Source organism: Halichoerus grypus, chromosome 3, assembly GCF_964656455.1.
Source record: "Halichoerus grypus chromosome 3, mHalGry1.hap1.1, whole genome shotgun sequence".
NCBI classification, from domain to species: domain Eukaryota; kingdom Metazoa; phylum Chordata; class Mammalia; order Carnivora; family Phocidae; genus Halichoerus; species Halichoerus grypus.
In genome coordinates this window covers 172,491,932-172,514,670 of record NC_135714.1, presented here as the reverse complement: position 1 = coordinate 172,514,670, position 22,739 = coordinate 172,491,932, and the positions used below count along the sequence as shown (strand labels likewise).

At 32.7% G+C, this 22,739-nt stretch overlaps 1 protein-coding gene across 1 annotated transcript in view; it reads left to right on the top strand.

Annotated features, from left to right (window-relative positions):
• Window positions 1-425: 425 nt before the first annotated feature.
• Window positions 426-22,739, top strand: part of ADAM2 (ADAM metallopeptidase domain 2) — a 154,126-nt gene continuing 131,812 nt past the window's right edge. Inside the window, exons 1-4 of the mRNA XM_036118916.2 lie at window positions 426-480; window positions 978-1,054; window positions 5,991-6,046; window positions 14,354-14,432. Coding sequence (XP_035974809.2) covers window positions 426-480; window positions 978-1,054; window positions 5,991-6,046; window positions 14,354-14,432 — 267 coding nt within the window. The remainder of the gene's footprint in view (window positions 481-977; window positions 1,055-5,990; window positions 6,047-14,353; window positions 14,433-22,739) is intronic.

Genomic DNA, 22,739 nt, shown 5'->3' with positions numbered 1-22,739 from the left:
TGATCTGACTCTAGATGTTAATTACACTGGTTTGTTCACTTGAATATTAATTGAACTGTTAGCCTATGGTTTTTAGAATATATTTATGTAGATATATAGATATCTTCAATGAAAAGTTCTGTAAGAAGTGTGTATGAATCTTCCTGTTCATAACTGTTTCTTCAGCCGTGCATTTTGGAAGTGATTCCGCTCTTTTTTTAGCCTCAAAGCGGCGTCAAACTGATTCGAAGTCTTCCGCACAGACTTAGGGGCCAAGACAGCCTACGTTCAACTGTGCACGGCACCCATCCTCTCGGCCCACCTCTGCTCTCACAGCCGACTGCCTCTTGCCGGGTGCGTGGCCGGGAGGGGTCTCCTCGCGCTCCCAACTGCCCTGCAGGCAAGCCAACTGCCGTTATTTGGGCTGGCATACAGGACATGAAGCCATGTTGTGCTTACTACTTCTTCTCACCGGGCTCGTCAGGGTCCAGACAGACAATAGTAAGTACAAGAACCTTTCCTCTGACCTTTTGGGAATGCCAGCTCTCCTCTCCGTTTTCTTCTGAGAGGCCAGATGTCCCTGGGAAAGTGCTTTCTTGTAGGGGCTCCGACTCTGTAAGCCAGAGCCCACTGCTGCATCACCTTCCCCAACCAAAATCCACATTGGATGTGAGGCGGCTTTCCCACTCCTCCTGGTACCGTCTGAAAGATGAGAGATGCCATGGTTCGAGTGAATGCCTCAAGGTTAGAGTTTCATATATTGCTTTGCATTTTCGACTTGTGGGCTCTGTAGTTGGAAAAGTCCAAAAGACCTGACTTTATTTGTACTGAATTTCTCTTTAAAGTCTTGTATTTCTAGAAAGAAGTGGGAATTGAGTGATTTGAAAAGATAGTTTAAAAAAAGGTGGCATATGAAAGATTATGGATTTAGATGAGGAAATAATGGAGGAAACTATGAGGTGATGGTGTTACTCTAATAAAACATTTGTCCCTTGCAGATTCTGAAAGACTACGTGTGCAAATTACAATACCAGAGAAAATACTGTCAATATTAAGTGGAGGAGTTGAATCACATGTAACTAAGCACTAGCATTTTTCACATTCTAAAATCATGTAGTTTTTTTTTTTTGTAAGATGTAAACTTGGCATTTTCATCCATGCAAACTTAGTGAATTTTATATTTATACCCAGTTTTCCCTAAGTGGAAAAGGCCTTTTGAAAATGAACCAAGATAAACTATGCTTCATAGAAATATGGTGCAGTGATACTTATTACCAAAGCCCCAAGTCCCATCTTTCAAATCTGTTTTCCTCTTGAGTGTCTTTGAATAATGATTGACCTGATTCATCTAGAGATTCTCTTCTTACTCACTAGGCTATCTTTGGAGGGTTTTTTTGTCCTTGTTAAGAAAGCCTATGGCTTCCTTATACTGTATAATGATCATTTCATTTAATGAAGTTTTATATGAGTAATTTTTGCATCTTGATTGATATGAGTAATTTTTGCATTTTGATTGCAAATATGTTAATCATTAAGACATTTTTTCATGACATCTTAGTTCATCTTGGTTCAGGGTATTAGGTTTTCTTTTCTTTGAATTAGAAAATATATTTTTTTAAACTAATTTCTAGAATCATTTCCAAGATGTGAAATATATTTTTTCAAACACCACACCTTAATTTTCTTTTTGGTTGGGTAGTAAGTGTTCTGGTAATTTGAGTGCAAATATTTCCTTAGCAACTACCCACTTGTCACCCTAATTTACAAACTTAAAATTTTCAATATATCATTTTAAAAGGAATGCATGTTTATGAAAACTTAAAATTTAACCATTTAAATAGAAAAAAAGTGAGGCATTTAACAGTATTTTGAGAGAGTTTTATTTTTTAATGCAAAAATAATATGGAATTGCTTACTCATATTAGAAAATATATACAGAATCTACTTAGAAGGAAATATCTTCAACCAGGCATCACCACCTTCTATGATAGTAATTCTCATAAGAGAAGTAGAAAAAAAAAAAAATCACCTGTCCTCAACTGTCAATTTCATGAGGGAAAAAGTTTGACTATTTTGTTAATATCTCTATCCCCAGGTCTAGAACAGTGCTGAATACATAGTGTTTTTTGAACCAATGAGGCTATATTGTACTTACTGGTTTAACAAATGCTGTAAACATAACATAGTGTATGTTTATAACTGTTATAATTAACAAATAAATGATATAGATTATAAGAAGAGAATATTCAACCAGAAGTTCTAAAAAAAGCTGAATGGCATGTCTAGATGTGAAAAGTATAATGAAAGTGGGAAATAAATCAAGAATTAACAGTAGACTAGATAGATACAACATATAAATGACTACAGGAGAAGGAAGATAGAATTAGAAGCCTAAGTATATAATAACTGAAATTCCTGAAAGAGGGGGAAAAAACCTGGAGAAGAGGCTATATTTAAACATATAATAACTGAGAAATTATAGAAAAAAGAGAATCTTCAGATGCAATTATGACAACACAGAATAAATAAAAATCAGTATTGACAACACCTTGACATAGCGAAATCAGAATACCAGACATTCTACTGGATGGATATTATAAAATAGGAGTAAAATAAGACAAAGAATGAGACTCAAATATTAAAATTAAGTAGAAATGCAGAACAAAAAATAAGAGAAAATACACACACACATATCTATACACATATATTTAATAATAATTATTGGTAAATAACATATTTTTGATAAAGTGTGTGTATTGTACACATATGTGTATATATATATATACACATTTGTATGTGTGTACATATATACATACCCATATATATGTACAAGACACACACACACACTTAGGCCAAAAATATGAGTTACTTAACAATATTATTTAAAAGGTAAAGACTTTTTAGGATATAGTCAACCTTTATTGAAAGACATTAGATTCTCTTTCCCTCTCCCTCTGCCCCTTCTACCTGTGCTCTCTCTCTCTCTCTCCCTCTCTTTTTCTAAAATAAATAAATAAATCTTAAAAAAATTATACAACCACTAATAAAAGTGGAAAAATAAAAAATAGATCATGTTGGCAGTCAAGAATATTCAGTATTTTCTTAGGTTAATTTTCACCAAATCTATAGATTGATTGCTGTTCCCATAAGAAATTTCATGGAGGGGCGCCTGGGTGGCTCAGTCGTTAAGCATCTCCCTTCGGCTCGGGTCATGATCCCGGAGTCCTGAGATAGAGCTCCGCATAGGGCTCCCTGCTCCGAGGGAAGCCTGCTTCTCCTTCTCCCGCTCCCCCTGCTTGTGTTCCCTCTCTCACTGTGTCTCTCTCTATCAAGTAAATAAATAAAATCTTTAAAAAAAAAAAAGAAATTTCATGGAAATTGGCAGGTTGACTCTAAAATATATATGGAACGGTAAAAGGCAAAAAATTGTTAACTTTGAAGAACAAAACAGTGATTTACTTTGGTTTATTTCAAAACATATTTTAAAGTTTCAGTAATTAATATAATGTATTTCTAAGGGACAAATAAATTAATAGAACAGAATAGAGTGCCTCCTAAAACCCACACACATATGAACTTATTCAATTCAATGGTGGGAATGAAATCATTGAATAAAGAAGTACTGGTTAATAAATGGTGAATGCACAGTTGATTAATGATATGGAATAACAATAAAGTGTATATTAATGCTACATTATACACCAAAATTGATTCAAGATCATTTACATGCATACATCTGAGAGTAAAATACTAAAAATCTGGAAGACAAGATAGGAGATTATTTCTAGGACCTTATAATAGGGAAGAATTATACTGGAAAGAAAAAGGAACACAAATTCTTAAGTGAAGGATTAAGGAATATCTAGATTTATTTATTTATTTATTTGTTTGTTTATTTATTTATTTAATTTTTAAGTGACAAATGTTCCAGACTCACAGAAGATATTTGCAATCCATATAACACACAAAGGGTATCCAGAATATATCAAGAATTCATACAAGTCAATAAGATAAAAAACAAAAAATAGAAACATGTACAAAGTTATGAATGACAAGGGTTGAACTTGAAAGGGTAATAATTATCAAACATATATACAAATCAGGATATTTATAGGGAATTGCCAAGTAAACACAATAGGTTACTATTTCACATCATTAATGGCAAAAGTTAAATGTAACAAAACAAAATGCAATTCGAGGAGATGGATAAAATGATAATATTATTTACTTTTTGTGAATGTCTACATCGGTATAACAAATTTGCAGATTAATTTTAAACTTGAAGTGAAGTTGCAAAAGTACTTTTTAATAAAAGAATTTCACTCATAGGTTTAGTTTAACATATCTAGCAAATATGCACAAAGAGGTATGTCTAAGATTATTTACTGGGGCATTGCTTAAAATAGTGAAACAAAAATAAACATCCATTGACAGCATAGATGAATAAACTGTGCTATATTTAGAAAATGGCATACTATACCATCAAAAAAATAAAGTATAAAGCTACATGTGTTGATGATGTTGATGATAGCAAATGTTTGCATAGTGCTTATTGTATGAGATAGTGTTTCAAGCAGAGATGTAATCCAGCAATGAAATATATAACTTGTAGAAGGATTACATTTATGCAGAGTTAAAATTTATGCAAAAAATTACTTAAACATCCATTATTAGTATAAATATAAAAATATGCATGGGAATGATAAACACAAAATTCAGGATGTTGGTTAGCTGGAGTGCAAGAAAGGGAATTAATCTTGGGATGAGAAAGTACTTAAAATTGTTTTCAAATACTTGTAATGTTTTTATTTTTTAACATAGACATTGGTGACAAGGCATTTTATATAATTTGCTGTAATGTTTATATGTCCAAAATATGTAATAATTAAAAGTAATAATCAATTGTGGCTTATAGAGAAGATCAAATGCCTTTGAAAAAAAATCATGCATAAAGTTGAAATATTGAAAGCTTTTTTCCTGAGATCAAGAAAAAGATAAGGATGTCCACAATTACCTTGTCTATTTATCCTTGCCTGGAAATATTAGCCACTGCAATAAGGAAGGAAAACAACAAAAATTAAAAATAGGCATAATAATTGGAAAAAAATAATGCTATCATTATTTACAGATTAAGTGATTGTATACAAAATAAAATCCAAAATAATCTAGAGAAAATTATAAATAACATAACAATTTTGTAAATTCTTTAGAAACAAGATCAAAACACAACAAAGCAAAAAGAGACAAGATCAAAACATAAAAATCAATCGTATTTCTATTCTGCAAAACAAAAATATAAAATGAAACTTTTAAAAAGAAAATTTTACACTACATAAAAGCCAAAATCCAAATAAATCTTACAAAGATAAGCAAAACCTCTTCTCTGAAGACAATAAAACAAGATGAGCAGAATTAAAGGCTTAAATAAATGGACTATATCCCATGCTATTGGATTGGAAGGCCCAATAACGTAAAGATGTCAAAGCTACCCAGATTCATCTAACAAGACTAAACTGCCCATTTGTGAGACATCATTTCTTAATCTTACTATTAGTAAAATAGATCAATAAGTTTTGATCCAAACTTGGAATGAATTTTATAAAATCTGCAAATATACATTATGTGCTATTAAATCTTTGTTCTACAGCATAAATTTTATATCAAATAATTTATATTCTTTCATTTTAAGCATAAGTTTTGCAGTGGCCTCAGTCTTTATTAAGCTAATGTAATTATTGGATGAAGACCAATTTTTCAGATTCAAATGTTTATTAGCTACATTTAAAAATTAACAAATAAATGACACAAATCATATTCTTCCATCCATTTTTATTATGAAAACCAATATTTAAGTATCAAGTTTCATTGAAATAAATCAACATTAAATTATAAATTTTCCTTTTTTTGTATTCATGTGCTTTGAATGTAATTATCATTAATATAAAATGATAGTTTTCCTTTCTAACATTCTTCTCACTTTTCTTTGCCTTTTTAATATATGCTTCTTGCAGGTGTCCTACAACATTGTGATTGAGGGAAAAACATACACGGTGAACCTAATGCAAAAGTAGGTGATATACATTATTTTATCATCTGTATTTGTTCTAATTATTGTTTATAATTAATCCAGAATGTAATTATTTGGTATTTTTAAATGTTCCTAGTTACTGGCTATTCATTTGTCTTTTATTTTATGCCTTAAAAACTTTAAGTCTATATAATAAATATCTAGAAGTTGAACCTGTAGTGTATACTCCCATCTTCCTCCTTCTCAGTAGCACCAGATTTTTATTTGGCTATCCATGAATTTCATGAAGGATGAATTTTGTTATTTTTTAACCTTTATCAAAACATAAATATGTCTTGTTTTTGAATCCCTAATATTCAACCATATTTGAAAAGAACGTCATGAATTTTAGGGTGGAAGGAATAGTGATAATTAGAAGAAATTACTTAACACTTCATGTCAGAATGTATTTAGGACTTGGAATATAATTGTAATTAGCCAAACTCAATCCCATACCAGCTGATGAATTTAGGAAAAATAAGCACATCATACTAAGGAATAAAGAAAAATCAGAATTGTAATGGTACTTTTTAAATGGTACTTTTTAAATGGTAAAAATAAGAATTTCAGAACTCTCCATTAATGTATTTTTAAAACGGTGTGAAATTTTTTTCTTTCCAAATTTTTATTTAAAATCCAGTTAGCTAATACATAGTGTAATACTAGTTTCAGGAGTAGAATTTAGTGATTCATCACATACATATAACACCCAGTGCTCATCACTCCTTAAGGCTCCTTAAGCCCCATCACCTATTTTGCCCATCCCCCACCCACTTCCTCTCTGGTAATCCTGTTCTCTATAGTTAAGTCTCTTTTATGGTTTGCCTTTCTCTCTCCCCACCCCCCCCCACCGCCATGTTAATCTGTTTAGTTTATTAAACTCTACATATGAGGGAAATCATATGGTATTTGTCTTTCTCTGACTGACTGATTTCACTTAGCATAATACACTCTAGCTCCATCCATGTCGTTGCAAATGGCAAGATTTCATTCTTTTTTTTATGGCTGAGTAATATTCCATTGTATAGATATACAACCTCTTCTTTATCCATTTATCAATTGATGGACACTGGGCTGTTTTCATAATTTTGTTATAGTAGGCCATGCTGCTATAAATATCAGGGTGCATGTATCCCTTTGAATTAATACTTTTGTATTCTTTGGGTAAATAGCTAGCTGTGCAATTGCTGGGTCATAGAGTAACTGTATTTTTACATTTGTATCTTTGGGGTAAATACCCAGTAGTGCAATTGCTGGATTGTATGGTAGCTCTATTTTCAACTTTTTGAGGAACCTCCATACTGTTTTCCAGAGCGGCTGCACCAGTTTACATTCCCACCAACACTGTAAGAGGGTTCCCTTTTCTCTGCATCATTGCCACCATCTATTGTTTCTTGTGTTGTTAATTTTAGCCATTCTGACTGGTGTGAGGTGGTTATCTCATTGTGGCTTTGATTTGTATTTCCCTGATGCTGAGTGATGTTGAGCATCATTTCATGGTCTGTTAGCCATCTGTGTCATCATTAGTTGTATTGTATATTCTATATTTTTTTCCTGATATAAAGAAAGACAGCTTCTGAATAGCAGTATATTTCTTAAGCTGTCTTTTTTATATTAGGAAAAAAAGGGTGTGATGAATTGAGTATTTCACACCCTACAATTAATGCTTTTCTTTTCACACATACAAGCAAAGTTCACTTAAAAACCATCACATAGAATACAAAATCTTTTGAAGAGTAACCACATTCTCAGTGACTAGCATGATAAAATTAGAACATAATTACAAATGTTTAATCAAAGAAGAACCAGCTTTTTGGAAATTAAGTAAGAGTTACCAAATAAGTCTTGGCTTAGAAAAATTCAAAATATTGTTGCAAAATGTCAATAAAGTAGTCACAAATAGAACTTAACTTTTTAGATGTGACCAAATTTGTAATCAAAGTAAAACATAAAACTTTCATTTTTTTTCATTTTACATGCAATGGATGAGAATATAGTGAGTAGTACTGTGGTGAAGAGGAGACAGAATAAGTGTTGCCAGGGAATCCCTGCTGGTGGAGTTACGAAGCCTTCAGTGACCACTGTCCCTACTCAGGGTGTCTTGGCAGGTAGTTGTCTTCAGGCTTAGCCAACAGTTTCTATACAAACAGGGTGATGTCACTTGCACTCTCAACAGCCTATGAAGCTTTGGGTATGTGCAGAGCTAGGAGGAATCTGTATCTTGTCACAGAAACTTATCAATACCCTAGGGTCTCCAAACATACAAAATTAGAACACCAATTTTATCACATTGCTTAAAGGTGTTCTTGCCAAACTCAGGAATGGATCTAGATTAGAATATTGAGGGTAATACTACAGGCAAGCCTCATTTTAATTGTGCTTCATACGTACTACTTTTTTACATATTGAAGGTTTTTGTGGCAACCCTATGTCAAGCAAGTGGCTTTATTGATGTTTCTGCTTCATTCCTGGTGGGTCCATTTAGCTGTCTCCAATGTTTATATTATTCATCATCTCAGAGTTTCAGCAATGATGGGGCCATTTGTAATCCATTCCACATCTGCATGAGATGTAGTTTAGGGTTTTCATTTTTGCATGTGATGCTCCTTCTGCCGTTGTCAGGATATGCTTCATTCTGTCCATTGTCTACAGACAGCAGGTATTGATTTTTTTTTCTCCTTCTGTTTACAAATTGCTGAGGATATTTCTAGCTCTATGTTCTTTACTGAAAAGCCCACAGTGTGTTCTCATGCTAGAGACCAGAGGCCATTTAACCCTCCTTCCCTAAGGCACAATTCTGGTCCAGATTCTGTCCTAGTTTGCAGTGTCACCTGCTCACTCTTTCAGCTGCAGCACTAGCCTTTGCTTTTACTTCCTTGATCATTCTGTTTAAAGTAAGAATCAGTACACCTTTTGCAAAGGGCAAACATTTTAGAATGAACTCCGGTCTCTCTTGCAACCACTCAATTCTGCCATTGTGAAAGCTGGCATAGGGCATATGCAGGTAGATGGATATAGGTATATTCTAATATCACTTTATATAAAAAAAAAGTGGTGAGTTGGGTTTGGCCTATAGGCCATACTTTGTCAACACACTTTATTGTTTAAAGTGTAGTACCATATTTAAAAATAGTTAATGGTTAATTGGTCATTTCTGTGTGTTGAGAGTGGAAATGGAAATAGGGGATTAGGTCTTCTCTCACAAAAATCACTACCAATTACCTTTATTGTTGTTTTAATATTTCTTATTGTACAATATATTAAGTATAAATTAAAATACATGAAATATGTTTATGCAGTTAAATGAATAATTATGAAATGAACATTCCTGTATCCCTGACATTAAACACACATTGACTGCCCTCCAAAAGTCATACAGATACCATTTTCCATCCCTGTTACTTGTAACTATTTTCCTGATCCGTTGTGATAACCCTTTCCTTGATTTTATTTAATTATCCTAAGTAATATATTTCTATGTGTTTGTTTTGAATTCTAAATGAATCACAGCATATTCTCCTACAGCTTATGTCAGTCACTCAAAATAATGTCTGTGAGATTTATCAATGTTGTTAAAAGTAATTCCAGCTTATTCATTTTTATTACTGTATAGGATCCAATTTTATGATTATGCAACAATTTATTCTGTTATTTTGGACATTTTTGTTTTTTCTATTATGGAGATATTACAAATATTCAGATATGAAAACTCTTGTATATGTATTCTTTGTCACATATGCACAGGATTTTCTAGGACATATAATTAAGGATAGTCTGGATTGTTAAATTATATGCGTTGTCATAATTATTAAACAATTCTCCCAAAGCATTAGACTAATTTATATGCCCCTCTGAATTGCATATTCTATAAATAATGGTAGATAGTTAAAGTTTTCAATAACTGTTGATTATGTACTGATGTCTTACTGTGATTTAATATGTATCTAAATGCAAATAAGTCTGAATACTTTTTTAAATGTATCAGTTGGCTGCTTGGATTTTCTTCTTTGTAAAGCACCTACATAAGACATTTATACTTTTTAAAAAGACAGGTCTAATCTGACCTTTTCTTTCCTATTTTTAGGAATTCTTTTAACTTTTTTCCTAAAAGTCTAATTCATGATGTGTCTTCAAATAACTTCTCCTATTTTATGCCTTCTGTTTTCACACTCACGGTATTTTAGTAAAGAGAATTTTTCCTTTATGAAAAATTATAGTTTTATCTTGTATAAAAAAATGCTCCTTTACTCCAGCTGTCCTCTACATTATGTGATTTTTGTATTATTGCTTTGCTTTTAATTTTTTTGTGTTTATTTTGATCTTTGTTTATAACTTCCTCAAAAGAATTCTAAGTTGATTACTCATCAACCATTTTTATTTTCTAGTTTAAAAATTTAAGGCTAACTTTTTTCTCCAAATACTGCTTAGCTGCTCCTCACATCTTTAGGTGTGTAGAATTTTCTCTGGTTTACCATTAGCAAACATTTTTAAGTTCATATTACATATCTTCTTTGGCCCATGAATTATTTCACTGTATCTCTAAATACCAATACATGTGGCACTTTTCTAGGTATTATTTCTAGTAATTTTTGATCACAGAATATTCTTTGATTTCAATCCTTTAAAAGTTGAGGCTAACTTTGGGATGTAATATATATTCAGTTTTTGTAAATATTCTATATGTACTAGAAAATAGCATGTATCCTGCAATTATTTACTATAATGTTCTTTTTAAATCATGTCATAGAATTCTTCCATATTCAAAAATGATTTTTCTATTTAGTAATATATATGTGTTAAAATCTTCCACAGTGATTTTCAAATTGATTAAATTTTGAATTCCATATTTTGAAGTTATAAAAAATTAAATAAAAATTTTACCTTTTTGGTGAATAAAATTTTAACATTATGAAGTGGCTAGTAATTATTTTATATTTTATCTGACATATGTATAGTTACAATAACTTTATTTGTTTCGTATTTGTAAACTACATTTTCCTACCATTTTCTTTCAATTTTTATCCAGTCTGGATTTTTCTTTTATTGAGTGTGAAACTTTCTTTAAATGCAGTCCAAATGATCATTTTTATTTTGTTGTTATTATTATTTTCATAATTTAAAAGAAATAATTGTCTACATACAGACATCCATCAAAGCTATTTTCTTCTAATGGTTTTCATTGTTTTCACTTTCACAGTTAGCTCTAAGATTCATCCAGAATTGATATTTATGTGTTTTGTGAGCATAAGAGTGAAGATTTAATTATTTCTTCATATTAGCATGCTATGGATTTAGCAAAGGCCGTTGGGAAGAAAACACAACCTTTCTTCACTGCATTATAATGTAATTGATGTCATAAATTGAATGACTCTGGACCCTTTTTTTCTCTTCTGCTAGTTTATATATTTATTCTTGCACCCTATTTATCTATACAAATACCATACTGTACTAATCACTGTGACTTTATAATAGTTCTTGATGCCCAGCCTTGTTCAACAGTTTTAAGATGTCTTTGCTTTTCTTGACCCTTTGATTTTCCATATAATTTTTGAAATCATTTTATTATTTTTCTTTTGTGCCTTTTATTTTATATTCTTTTTTATTGTCTTCATTTTAACGAATCTGTCATTTTATACTGTACCATTTCCCATCAATTAAATTCTTTGTTATACATTCTTTTACTATTCTTTTAGTAGTTTATCTAGATTAACTTGTTAATCTCTGAGTTATTGAACCTAATATGCATTATTACTTTTATCAGTTACCCTATATTGTCAAATCATTAAATCTTTTAATTCCACTTGCCTTCTTTTATGTTTTCATTATTTTTTTCAGCCATTATAATCCTGCATACTTTTAAACCCCAATGAGATTATTTTTTGTACAGTCAATATTCTTTTATATTTAACCATATATTTACTCATTCTGGTGTTTTTCATTTCTTCCCGCATTTCCATTTCTATATGCAGTTAATTTATATATCTCTCTGGAATTCTCTATATTTCTGTTGCAAGTCTGCTTGTTTTTGATTATATTGGTTTGTATTCATTGTTAAATTTTTACCTAACCCTACTCTTAAACATTTTTTTGCCTTTTAAAATTGTCATTCTATTATCTTCTGACTTTCTTCATTTTTATTGACAAGGTAGTTGTCAGTCTTATTTCTGTTTCTTTGAAAGTAACATCTTTTTTCTTTTTCCTCTTAATACTTTGAAGATTTTATTTTGGTTTTCATTAGTCTTTTAAACAAATCAGATGTGATTTTTCTTTGCTTTTATCATGCTTGAGTTACATAGAGCTTATTGATTCTGTATTACCAGTTTTGAAAAAAAAAAATTTGCTCTTATTTTCAGAGAAATTAAGTTTAGCTCCTTGGCAACTCTACACAGTTTCCAACATCGGCAAAAGATTTTACAGGGAGAGAAGCTATGTATTTGATATACCTCAAACATTCATTACTTTCTCTCTAGAGGGTACATGACACCAGGGGTTCTGCCTGTTTCTAGACATCCCAGGAGCTTTTCTGCCCAAACACAGATATTTGACTTTTTTCTTTCTTTTCCAAAAAACTGGAGCCTGCATATGAGCAGCTAAATCTCTTTATAAGACCTTCAACTCAGAATCTATGTGTTTCCTGGAGCCCCACCCCACTGTGGGTCATATTATTTTTTGGTATGGCAAAAATGCAAAAAATCTTGCTCTGCTTATCAGTGTTTGGCTTTTTGACATTTTGCTTCAACAAATCCAGACTGCCATGGTAGTCACAAATTTTTATATTATGCTTATTAGAGAAATGAAATGGGATATCTACATTTACCCTTTCTCTTTATAGCGCCATATCAGCATATTCTTCCCATACTTACAAATAATATATTGTAATGTGAGTTCTCCATCTAATCTGTTGAATTCTTGTCACATTAGTTCAATATTTATTGAACATTTGTTATTTTACTGATATTCTTCTAAATGCTTGAGATGCACTAGTAAACAAAAGGGACAAGAATCTCTGTTTATCAAATGAGACTAATAATGCTATTAATGTGGGAAACAAAGGCAAAGGAAAAATTACATTTCCTTACTACATACAGCCCACTGACAAATCCTTGAAACAGGCAGAGGGACATTCTTCTAGAAACTCAGCTGCCTCCATGTTAATACTTTGTTAAGGGCAAAAGGCAATCTTAGCCCGACCCCCAGGATTGTGTAAGTCTACTTTAACATATAAAAATTCCTTTGGAAACTTCTTTTATCTCTACTCCACAAAGATGTATGTTGGAGTCATCCCACAAGCATATGACCCACTGGTATACATCTGCAGGGTCTCATGACTAAGGTTTTATTAGACAGTCATGAATGAACTTTTCCTAACAACAGCTAGCCCCTTAAGGTCCTGGAAACCTTGCTTGCAAAATTTCTTAGAGACTTACACTATCCCTAACCAACCCCCTTCCCAACTTGAAAGTATATAATCGATGACACCTCATGACCCCAGTGCAGCTCTTTCTGCCCATGGGTCCTGTCCCTGTGCTTTAATAAAACCACTTTTTTGCACTAAAGACGTCTCAAGAATTCTTTCTTGGCTGTTGGCTTTGAACCCTAATATCTTTCCTACATCAATATCATAAATGAGTGGATTAGGAAGAATGTTAGAAGGTGATAAATGCTTAAGCAAAAATAGAGAGCAAAGTTAGAAGTGTTGTTTGAAAAGCTTATGTTTTGATAATTAGGAAAGTTGCATTTTTAAAATAAACTTGCCAAAATAAGCCTCACTGAGAAGTTGACATGTAAGCAAAGACTTGAAGTAGATGAGATGATGAACTATGCTGAAGAGCATCCCAGGCAGGTACAAATACTCTGAGGCAAAAGTTGCCTATTGTTTTTTTTTTTTTTAAGATTTTATATTTATTTATTTGAGAGAGAGAGAGAGTGCAAAAGCACAAGCAGGGGGAGGGACAGAGGGAGAAGCAGATGCCCTGCTGAACAGGGAGCCCAACTCAGGGTTCCATCCCAGGACCCTGGGATCATGACCTGAGCCAAAGGCAGAAGCTTAACCAACTGAGCCACCCAGCCACCCCTTGTTGATTATGTTTTTAAAAACAGCCTAGAGGACAGTGTGATGGTAAAGTGAGTGAGAAGAGGTCTAGACACCAGAATTTTTGAGTAAAATTAGAACAAAGTCCATGTATTCAGGACTTTCTATTTCTTCCCTGACTTGTCTATAATAAATACAATAAAATAAACATTTTTTCAAAATAGGAGCTTAGAAAACAAATTCCCCATTAAATACCTTTTATCTTTATTTTACAGAGCTTTTTTACCTCATAATTTTAGAGTTTATGGTTATGATGGCACAGGAAGTATGAAGCCTCTTGAACAGCAGCTTCAGGTATGACTTTTACTGTCCGTTTTACCTTTGTTAGGTGAGTTTCTGTGATCACCTTACTTAGGGTTGGCCTGTTAGAAAACAAAGGGTTGGAGTTATGTTTTGTTTTAAAATGAAGTTAACCATTTACTTTTGATGATGCTGTAACAACTAGCATGAGTTAGCTCCTTGGTGAGTTACAGATAGGGGCTACACCAGGTGGTTGTCACGTAAAGGAAACTACTTGCAACAAATAAGATCACAGGGAATAATTCCAAAGCCTAAGCAAGAACGAGCAGGTTCTTTTTCTTTAGTGTTTAGGATGAATATTCAGAAAGGGGAGCTTTGTCATCGCATGTGAAGGTAGGGATAAAGTTGTGCAGGTGTCCTTAGAAAACATGCCTATACACACATTTTATGCTTGTTAATGAAGCTTGTGCTCCTCATAGGGTGGAGATTTTAGCGTTATAATGAAACAGAGGTAAGTGTTGGACAAGGAGAAGGGGCTGTGGGCATGCTCAGAGAGCCAGTATAAACTAGATGGGGTCTTGGGCTCTTCTCTTGGGTAAAGAATGCAGGATCTTGCTTACTTTTGAAACAGCTCTGAGAGTCTTACTACAGATTTATTGACTCTGATATGGTTAGGCTATTTCCTAGCCTGGTAGAGACTTAGGTTTGCATTCCCTTTGTTCCCTTAAAATCCTTAACTACTGAGGTTTTGGCATTTCTTTGTAATTCTGATACCTCCTAGGGAGCTCTACAAGAACTGTCCTTGGGCAAATAGCGCTGGTAGGGCATAGATCACAGAAAATAGCTGGGGTGGGTGGGTGGGGCTAAAATGACTTCTCTTCTGTCACGAAAGCTATGTCTCATCTTTCTTTTTCTGGGGACCCCTAGCTTTCTGCTTATAATGTGTCTCAAGTTAGCCTTATGACACAGATGGTCAACCAAATAAAAAACGATTGTGATTTCTTTAAGCTATTATTTCACGATGATGTACATGTATGTACTTAAGTACATGTAGAAGCAGGGTTGAAAATATCATGAAATACTTAAAGTGGAAAAAATATGATTTGAATCAGGAAAGGTAAATCTGGAAAGAAAAGTATTAATTAATGGATATGAATCCAAAGACTTGTCTAACATATGTTCAAGGACCAAATAAATACACATGGAATTTCATGTACATTTAAGAATATATTAAATTTTCATGTATTTGGAACACTTGGAGCTTCATTTAATAATGTCCATAATTTGTTGTAAAAATAATTGAGAAGTGTGCATAGAATTGCAGGGATTACTCATGTTTGAAATGCAGTTTTTCTTTTTTCCCTTCTTGCTGCCCTCCCAATTTCTATTGTTTTTTTCTGTTTGTATTCCTGATTTCTGCATAGTGAATCAATCAGTATTTTGAAATTAAAACATTTTTATTTAGACTCAACTTTTAGCAAAATAAATAATAGATAATGGTGAGTTGCTTTAAATTTTGTCCAATAGATTAGGCAAATATGTGTGAGTCATCTACAGAAATATATAAATACTACATGCTGTCAAAATGATATATATATATGTATATATATACACACACATAAATATATAATATGTGTGTGTGGCATAGATGTGCATGTGTGTGTGTGTATGTGTGTGAAAGAGAGAGACAGACAGAATTAGCACCAGTGAGACAAAGAGATACACAGGGCTGCAATATCCCACAGCTGAATTTTATGTAATTCTGCTATACCTAACACCTAACTCTGCTTCCTACTTCCCAGGAGGTAACCATGAGAGATAAATGTATAACTTAAAAAACAAAGCAAAGAATGCTTTATTGATAACCTGAATGAAGTTGTTAAGTTGGCTTCAAATGCAATGCATATCTGGTGCCATATAAATAACTTATATTTGCCAAAGCTGCAAGCCTATTTCCAGAGCTGGAAAAATCAGGAAAGTTTATTAAATTAGATTAAAAGTAGGTAAATTTGTTTTTAATGAAGTCTACAAATGATTTTTATCCCTCAAAGTCATATTTTCTTGGTGAATACAGACTTATTTTAGAACAAATTAGCCTGTTAGACATAGAAAGAATTTGTTCCCAGTGCCTAGAGCTTACAAGTATAAGCCATTCATCATTGTTGTGGACTTTACAGTCTCTCTAGAACAAATAAATATTCATCATGATTAAAAGGTAAAATCATCAGGACAGCATAACAATTCAAAATGTGTATGCACATAAAAACAGACCTCAAATTACATGAGGCAGAAATTGACAGAAATGAAAGGAGAAATAAATTTTTAAGATAATTGAATTTTTAAATATTATTTTCTCAATAATTGATAGATGAAGTAGAAAGAAACTCAGCAAATCTGTTGGACCTTGAGTGGAACTATCAATCAACTTCATCTAATCAACATTTATAGGAGCTAACACACAGTAGCAAGAGTATACATATTCCTTTTAGTGCAAAGAGAACATTGAACAAGATACAATAGAGGAAAACAGTGCAAGAAATGGTAATGATAAGAAGAGGAAAAACGAAGAAGGAAATTGATTAATAATAATAATAATGAGCTTTTTGACTCCTCCATGAAAATTTTATCTTAATGATTACTTAAAAATGATTTTTTTACTTATTTATTTACAACTTTTCCAATTATTTATAATGCTGATATAACTTACTGATTATTACAAAGAATTAGAAATGTTATCAATCTGAATAATAGAAACCACATTTGGAAGGAAGTAGATAAAAGCTGGTGGAAAGGTCCAGGTATTTTATCTTGATCTTATAAAGTATGATTCATACAGATGAAACTCTACATGGGCCTACAATAAAAAAAAAATACAAAGTAATCCATTGATAGTATGCCAATGAAATATTTAAAAAAAATAAGACAAGACACTGTTTTAGTTTATATTTGATTAATGTAAAGAAACCATATAGTAACTTGAAAAGGGAAAGTGTAATATAAAGAATTATTAACTGTAACAGGGACTAGAATAAAAAATAAGAAGTAAAGAGAACTCTAAAAAATATAGGAATGCCAGATACAAGAAGCAGCCAGCAACCCTAGGACTGGAATGAAGAAGACAATCTCGTTATCCCAGGGTTGAGATCCAAACCTTGTTAGAAGGGGCACAGCTGTGGATCTCTGAATAGCAGGAAGTCACAATGGTGCTGTACCAATAGGTATTGCCATAGAATTTCTCTTTGGAACTTTCTGGAAATCTATTTGGGGTAGTCAGGAAAGCTGTTCACAAAGAGGTATGTCACAAAGCTACTCTGCTGCAAAAGGAGAGAGATTTGAATTATGGGAGGAACCTATTGGCTGATGGGTGCTAGCGACCATGATACACTAAAGCATCTGTGTACTGGAGAATTGTCAAGCTCTGAGGGATCCTGGTGGTGCAATGAGCAGGACACTTAACAGGAGCCTTCCAAACTAGCACACTGGAACCAGGAAACAAAGCTCTCGTCTCATGCTCTCCTACACCTTCTACTGGCAAAACTTTAGTGCCACTTGCCAAAGGGAAAAATAATTTCGGGGCCCAGATTCATTTTCACAAAGCAGGTAGAAGATTTATTAGGAGCTGAGAGCCAAAACATCAATAATTGATAAAGTCTACAACTTTGACTATTCAGCTTTCATTTGCACACATTTGAACTCTGGTAAAACAACATAATTACCTTATATTTCTGTTTAACAAGATTCAGCTACCCTTTCTACAAGTGAAGAAATTCCCACCCTTCCCCTCAATTGAAGAGACACACAATCACAAGAGCCATCATATCCATTAATTAATACTATGTTAACTGGAGATTAAATTGTGAAGTTAACTTCCAAGAACTTGTAGGTAAAGTAGTAATAGGAAGAAGGAAAAAGAAAAAGGCTAACATATACAAATAAACACATATGTGTACATATAAGAAACAAAGAGAAAATATGCGAAGTCACTAATGTCTTCATTTCTGTATTAAGTAATGATTGCTATCTATGGCTTTTCCCCCTACTACCTATTCCTTTTCCCATTGCTTTCACCCAGAACCTTAGCTTGCTAAGGATATTTACCAAGCAAAATAGAGCAAATCTTTATTCCCAAAGGGTCTGCATCTTTAATCATACTTTCTTTTGGTTGCTGTAATAATCAGCTGGATTCAAGTCATAGCCCTTCTTGCTTTTATTGGTAAAAGCAACCAATTTCCCTTTGATATTCAGAGTCAGTCACTCCAACCACTACATTAGCCTTTGTTTAGTGATGTAAGAATCTCAACATATCCAGTTGGAAGTTTCCACCTTCCAAATTAGTGGAACCGTTATTATGTCTCTTGGTGGAGGAATTCCCTACCAATGACTTGAAGCTAAAAGTTACTGAGATGGAAAGCAAAAATTCTACAAGAAGATTATTAGGTATAATGGTGAGAGGAGACATTTCCACTTCAACACTAATTCCTGAACCCACATATTCTGGCTTTCAGGAAACCATACCATATAATGATCTCTGGTTCAAACATAACCCCAGCCTTTCAGAGTACTAACTGGCATGATAAATGACTATTTAGTAAGCTAGTGTATCTTCCAACTAGGCTAGCTACTTTCAACTGATAGAATTATATGGAAAAGTATATGTTAATTTCAAGCACATAAACCCATTGATGTACTTTATTTGCTGAGTAATAAGTTTCTGTATCAAACCCAGGCTGTTATAAAGATTTGTCATTTTTGTTTATCTTTTTAAAGAGTCACCTTTTGGTTTTATTGATTTATTTTTTTATCTATTCTTATTTATTTTATTTCACTCTAATCTTTAGTATTTCCTTTCTTCTGTTTGATTTGGGTTTAGTTTCTTTTTTTTTCCCCTGTGTCCTAGGTGGATGGTTAGGATATTAATTTAAGATTTTCTTACATATAAATTTATCTCTTATTTAGCTACCTACCATACTTTTTAGTATGGTGTGTCTTCATTTTAATTTATTTTAAAGTATTTCCTGGGTTCATGTTTATTTCTTCTTTGACCCATATAGGTTATTTAGGATATGATATTTAATTTCCACATATTTTTTATTTTTTCCAGATTTTTGTGTAAATGATTTCTAATTTCATGCTATTGTTATCAGAAAAACTTTTATTATTTGTATACTTTTAAATTAATTGACACTTTTTTTATAGCCTAGCATATGGTCTGTCCTAGAAAATGTTCCATGTGTACATTAAAAAGAATGTATAATCTGTTGTTGTTCAGTGGAGTGTTTTACAGTTCTCTGTTAGGTTTCATTTGTTTATGGTGTTTTCAAGTTTTATATTTCCTTGTTGATCTTCTGCCTAGTTGTTCTATCTGTTACTGAAAGTGAGATAGAAGAAGAAATCTCCAACTATAATTGTTGAATTGTCTATTTCTTCCTACATTTTTACCTTTTTTTTTTTGCTTTGTGCAGTTTGGTGTTCGGTTATTTGGTGCATATATATTTACAAATGTTATATCTTCCTGATGGGTTGAAACTTTTATTATTATAAAATGTTGCTCTTTATTTCTAGTAACAATTTTTTGTTTTAAAGTCTATTTTGTCTGATTATCAGTGTAGTCACTCTGATTTGCTTGTGGTTGCTATTTGTATGATACATGTTTTTTCATTCTTTTATTCTCCATCTATTTGTATCTTTGAATTTAAAGCATGGTACCTGTCAACAGACTATAGTTGTGTTTTGTTTTTTACCTTTTCTGATGATCTTTACCTTTTATTGATAGTCTCTATTTGATATGATATTGTTATCATACCTCTATTTTTTAAATCATGGTTTCCTTCAGTAATTCTTTGAACATAATTATAATGTTTGCTTGAAGTTTTTTTCTGTTAAATCCAATACCTGGTCACTTTCACAAGTAGTTTCTAATGCTTGCTTTTTTTTTTTTTTTCACCCTAATGTGTTCCTTAGATCTTGTGAAAATAAAGAAAAACCAAAAAAATGAGAATAAGCAAAGACTACTTACTCAAAGCTTGCCATTGTAAGAGAGTCAGCCACCATCACTTGAATTTTGGCAGGCACTTAAAAGCCGGAGAAGAGTGGGAAAGGTTTATATGGTAGAAAAAAGGGAAAGCTTCAGAAATACCCTGACTGGAGGTTGTTGGCATGAAAAAGCTGTGGGTAGGCTAACTAGAAGTGGTGAAGCATTTTATGTTTTATGTTTAGGAGTACATATTTGACTTTCTGCTTGGTTCTAAGTTGGAAGGAGAGACAAAAATTAGGTAAGCTGACAGTTTTTAATCAAGTCTTGGTTATTTGGGGTGACTGTTATATAAGTTATTGTTTAGTTTTCTGGGTTGTTACTGGAGATAGCAATATGACTTCCTATAAAGTCTGACTTGCAGTGGGCTGGCTTTCTGGGCTATTTATTGTTAACAATGGGATTGGTTTCCTGGATAGGTTACTGAAGGTTTTGTGACACACTTCTATTTTTATATATGGTCTGGACTTTGTTCATTTGTATATTCAGTTTCTAAATCTATAATTGTAGTTTTTCACTAAATTTAGGGAAACTTTGGCTATTATCTTTTCAACTATTTTCCTACTTATTTTTCTTTCCATTTTTCTGGGACTCCAATTAAACAGATATTAGATAACATTGTCTCACTGATTGCTGCAACTATATTTAATTTTTAAAGCCTCTTTTTTTTCTCAGCTTTCTTTCAGATTTGATAATATCTATAGGCCATACTCTAGGTATTTTTTTTAAACCTTTTCTCTTACCTTCTCCAGTGTGCAGTAAGACCTATCCGGTATATTTCGCTTTATTTTATTTTTATTTTTTTATAATATTTTATTTATTTATGTGTGTGAGAGAGAGAGACAGAGAGAACACAAGCAGGGGGAGCGGCAAGCAGAAGGAGAAGCAGGAGCAAGGAGCCCGATGGGGCACTCGATCCCAGGACCCTGGGATCATGACCTGAGCCGAAGGCAGGTGCTTAACCGACTGAGCCACCCAGGTGTCCCAGTATATTTCATTTTAAATATATTTTTTGTTCTAAAATTTAGAGTTGGCGTTTTTTTTTAAGATTTTATTTATTTATTTGTCAGAGAGAGAGAGATACAGCACAAGCAAGGGGAGTGGCAGGCAGAGCCGGCTCCCCGCTGAGCAAGGAGCCCAATGTGAGACTCGATTCTAGGACCCTGGGATCATGACCTGAGCCAAAGGCAGACACTTAACCGAGTGAGCCATCCAGGCATCCCTAGAGTTGATATTTTTTATAACCTTTATTTCTCTGCTGAATTTCCTTACTGTGCTCAAAGTTTCCTTTATATTCTAAATCACGTTTTTAGTATCTATTTTAATGCCTTTTTTTTCTTTACTAATTCCAAAATCCTGAGTTATTTCAGGATCAGTTCTCTTTGGATTTTTCTCTTGACTATGGGCCACATTTTTCTTTTATTCATATATACACTATTTTAAAATCCTATACTGGCCATATTCAATGATACATTGGAGCTTGTGACTGTTTTTATTCTCGCTATTGCAGACAATAAACTTGATTGGAGCGAGTTTCTAAATTCTACTGTCTTGTGTTTGGAGACAGCCAAAAATCTCTTCTTAGTGTTTCCAGTTTTTCTGGTCTTAGTTTCCGCTAAACTACTTGAGATTTCTTTCATATAGTCTCAATTTAGATGTAAGTAAAGAACTTACACTTGAGTTAATAGCACCCATTTTTAAGGCCGCACTTTGTGCCTTCTCCTTTCCTGAATATCGCATCTCAATTTCTAGATACTCAGTAAGTTGGTTTTTGTGTTTTATTTGTTTTTGTTTTTGGAACATTAGCTACTTTATGCTGCCCTGCCTTGGGGAGTGCCCTCAGGTGAAAACCATTACAAATGCAAACCTCGGAAAATGCAGTTTTCTTCTTTCTAGTGTGGATTCCCACTCTCCCTCCTTTACTTTTCCTGCCTTTGTAGTGATAATTTAAGAATTATTTTTCCAGAGCTTATATTTATTATCAGTGAGAGAGTTAATGCAAGCTACTCTGCCATTACACTCAAGTAATTCTGAAAAGAAAAAATTCTCCTTTGGATTCATTTTTTAACCTCTATCTTGCAAAATTAAGTCAAGAGAGTGTGGAAAAAAAGTTTCTAATGATTTTTACTTTGACCCTAATGACTGCAAATGTCATGTTTAATTTTTAACAGTAAAAAAATATGAAAAGGTACTTAATTCTTTTTTTTTAATGCTTAAAGGTTTTAATTCTCTGAATACCAAGAGTTAACATTTTATGATTACCCTTTGAAAACAAGGTACTTGGGAGCAATTTTGAAGTTTTCAAAATCAGTACATACTTAATTCTCTTT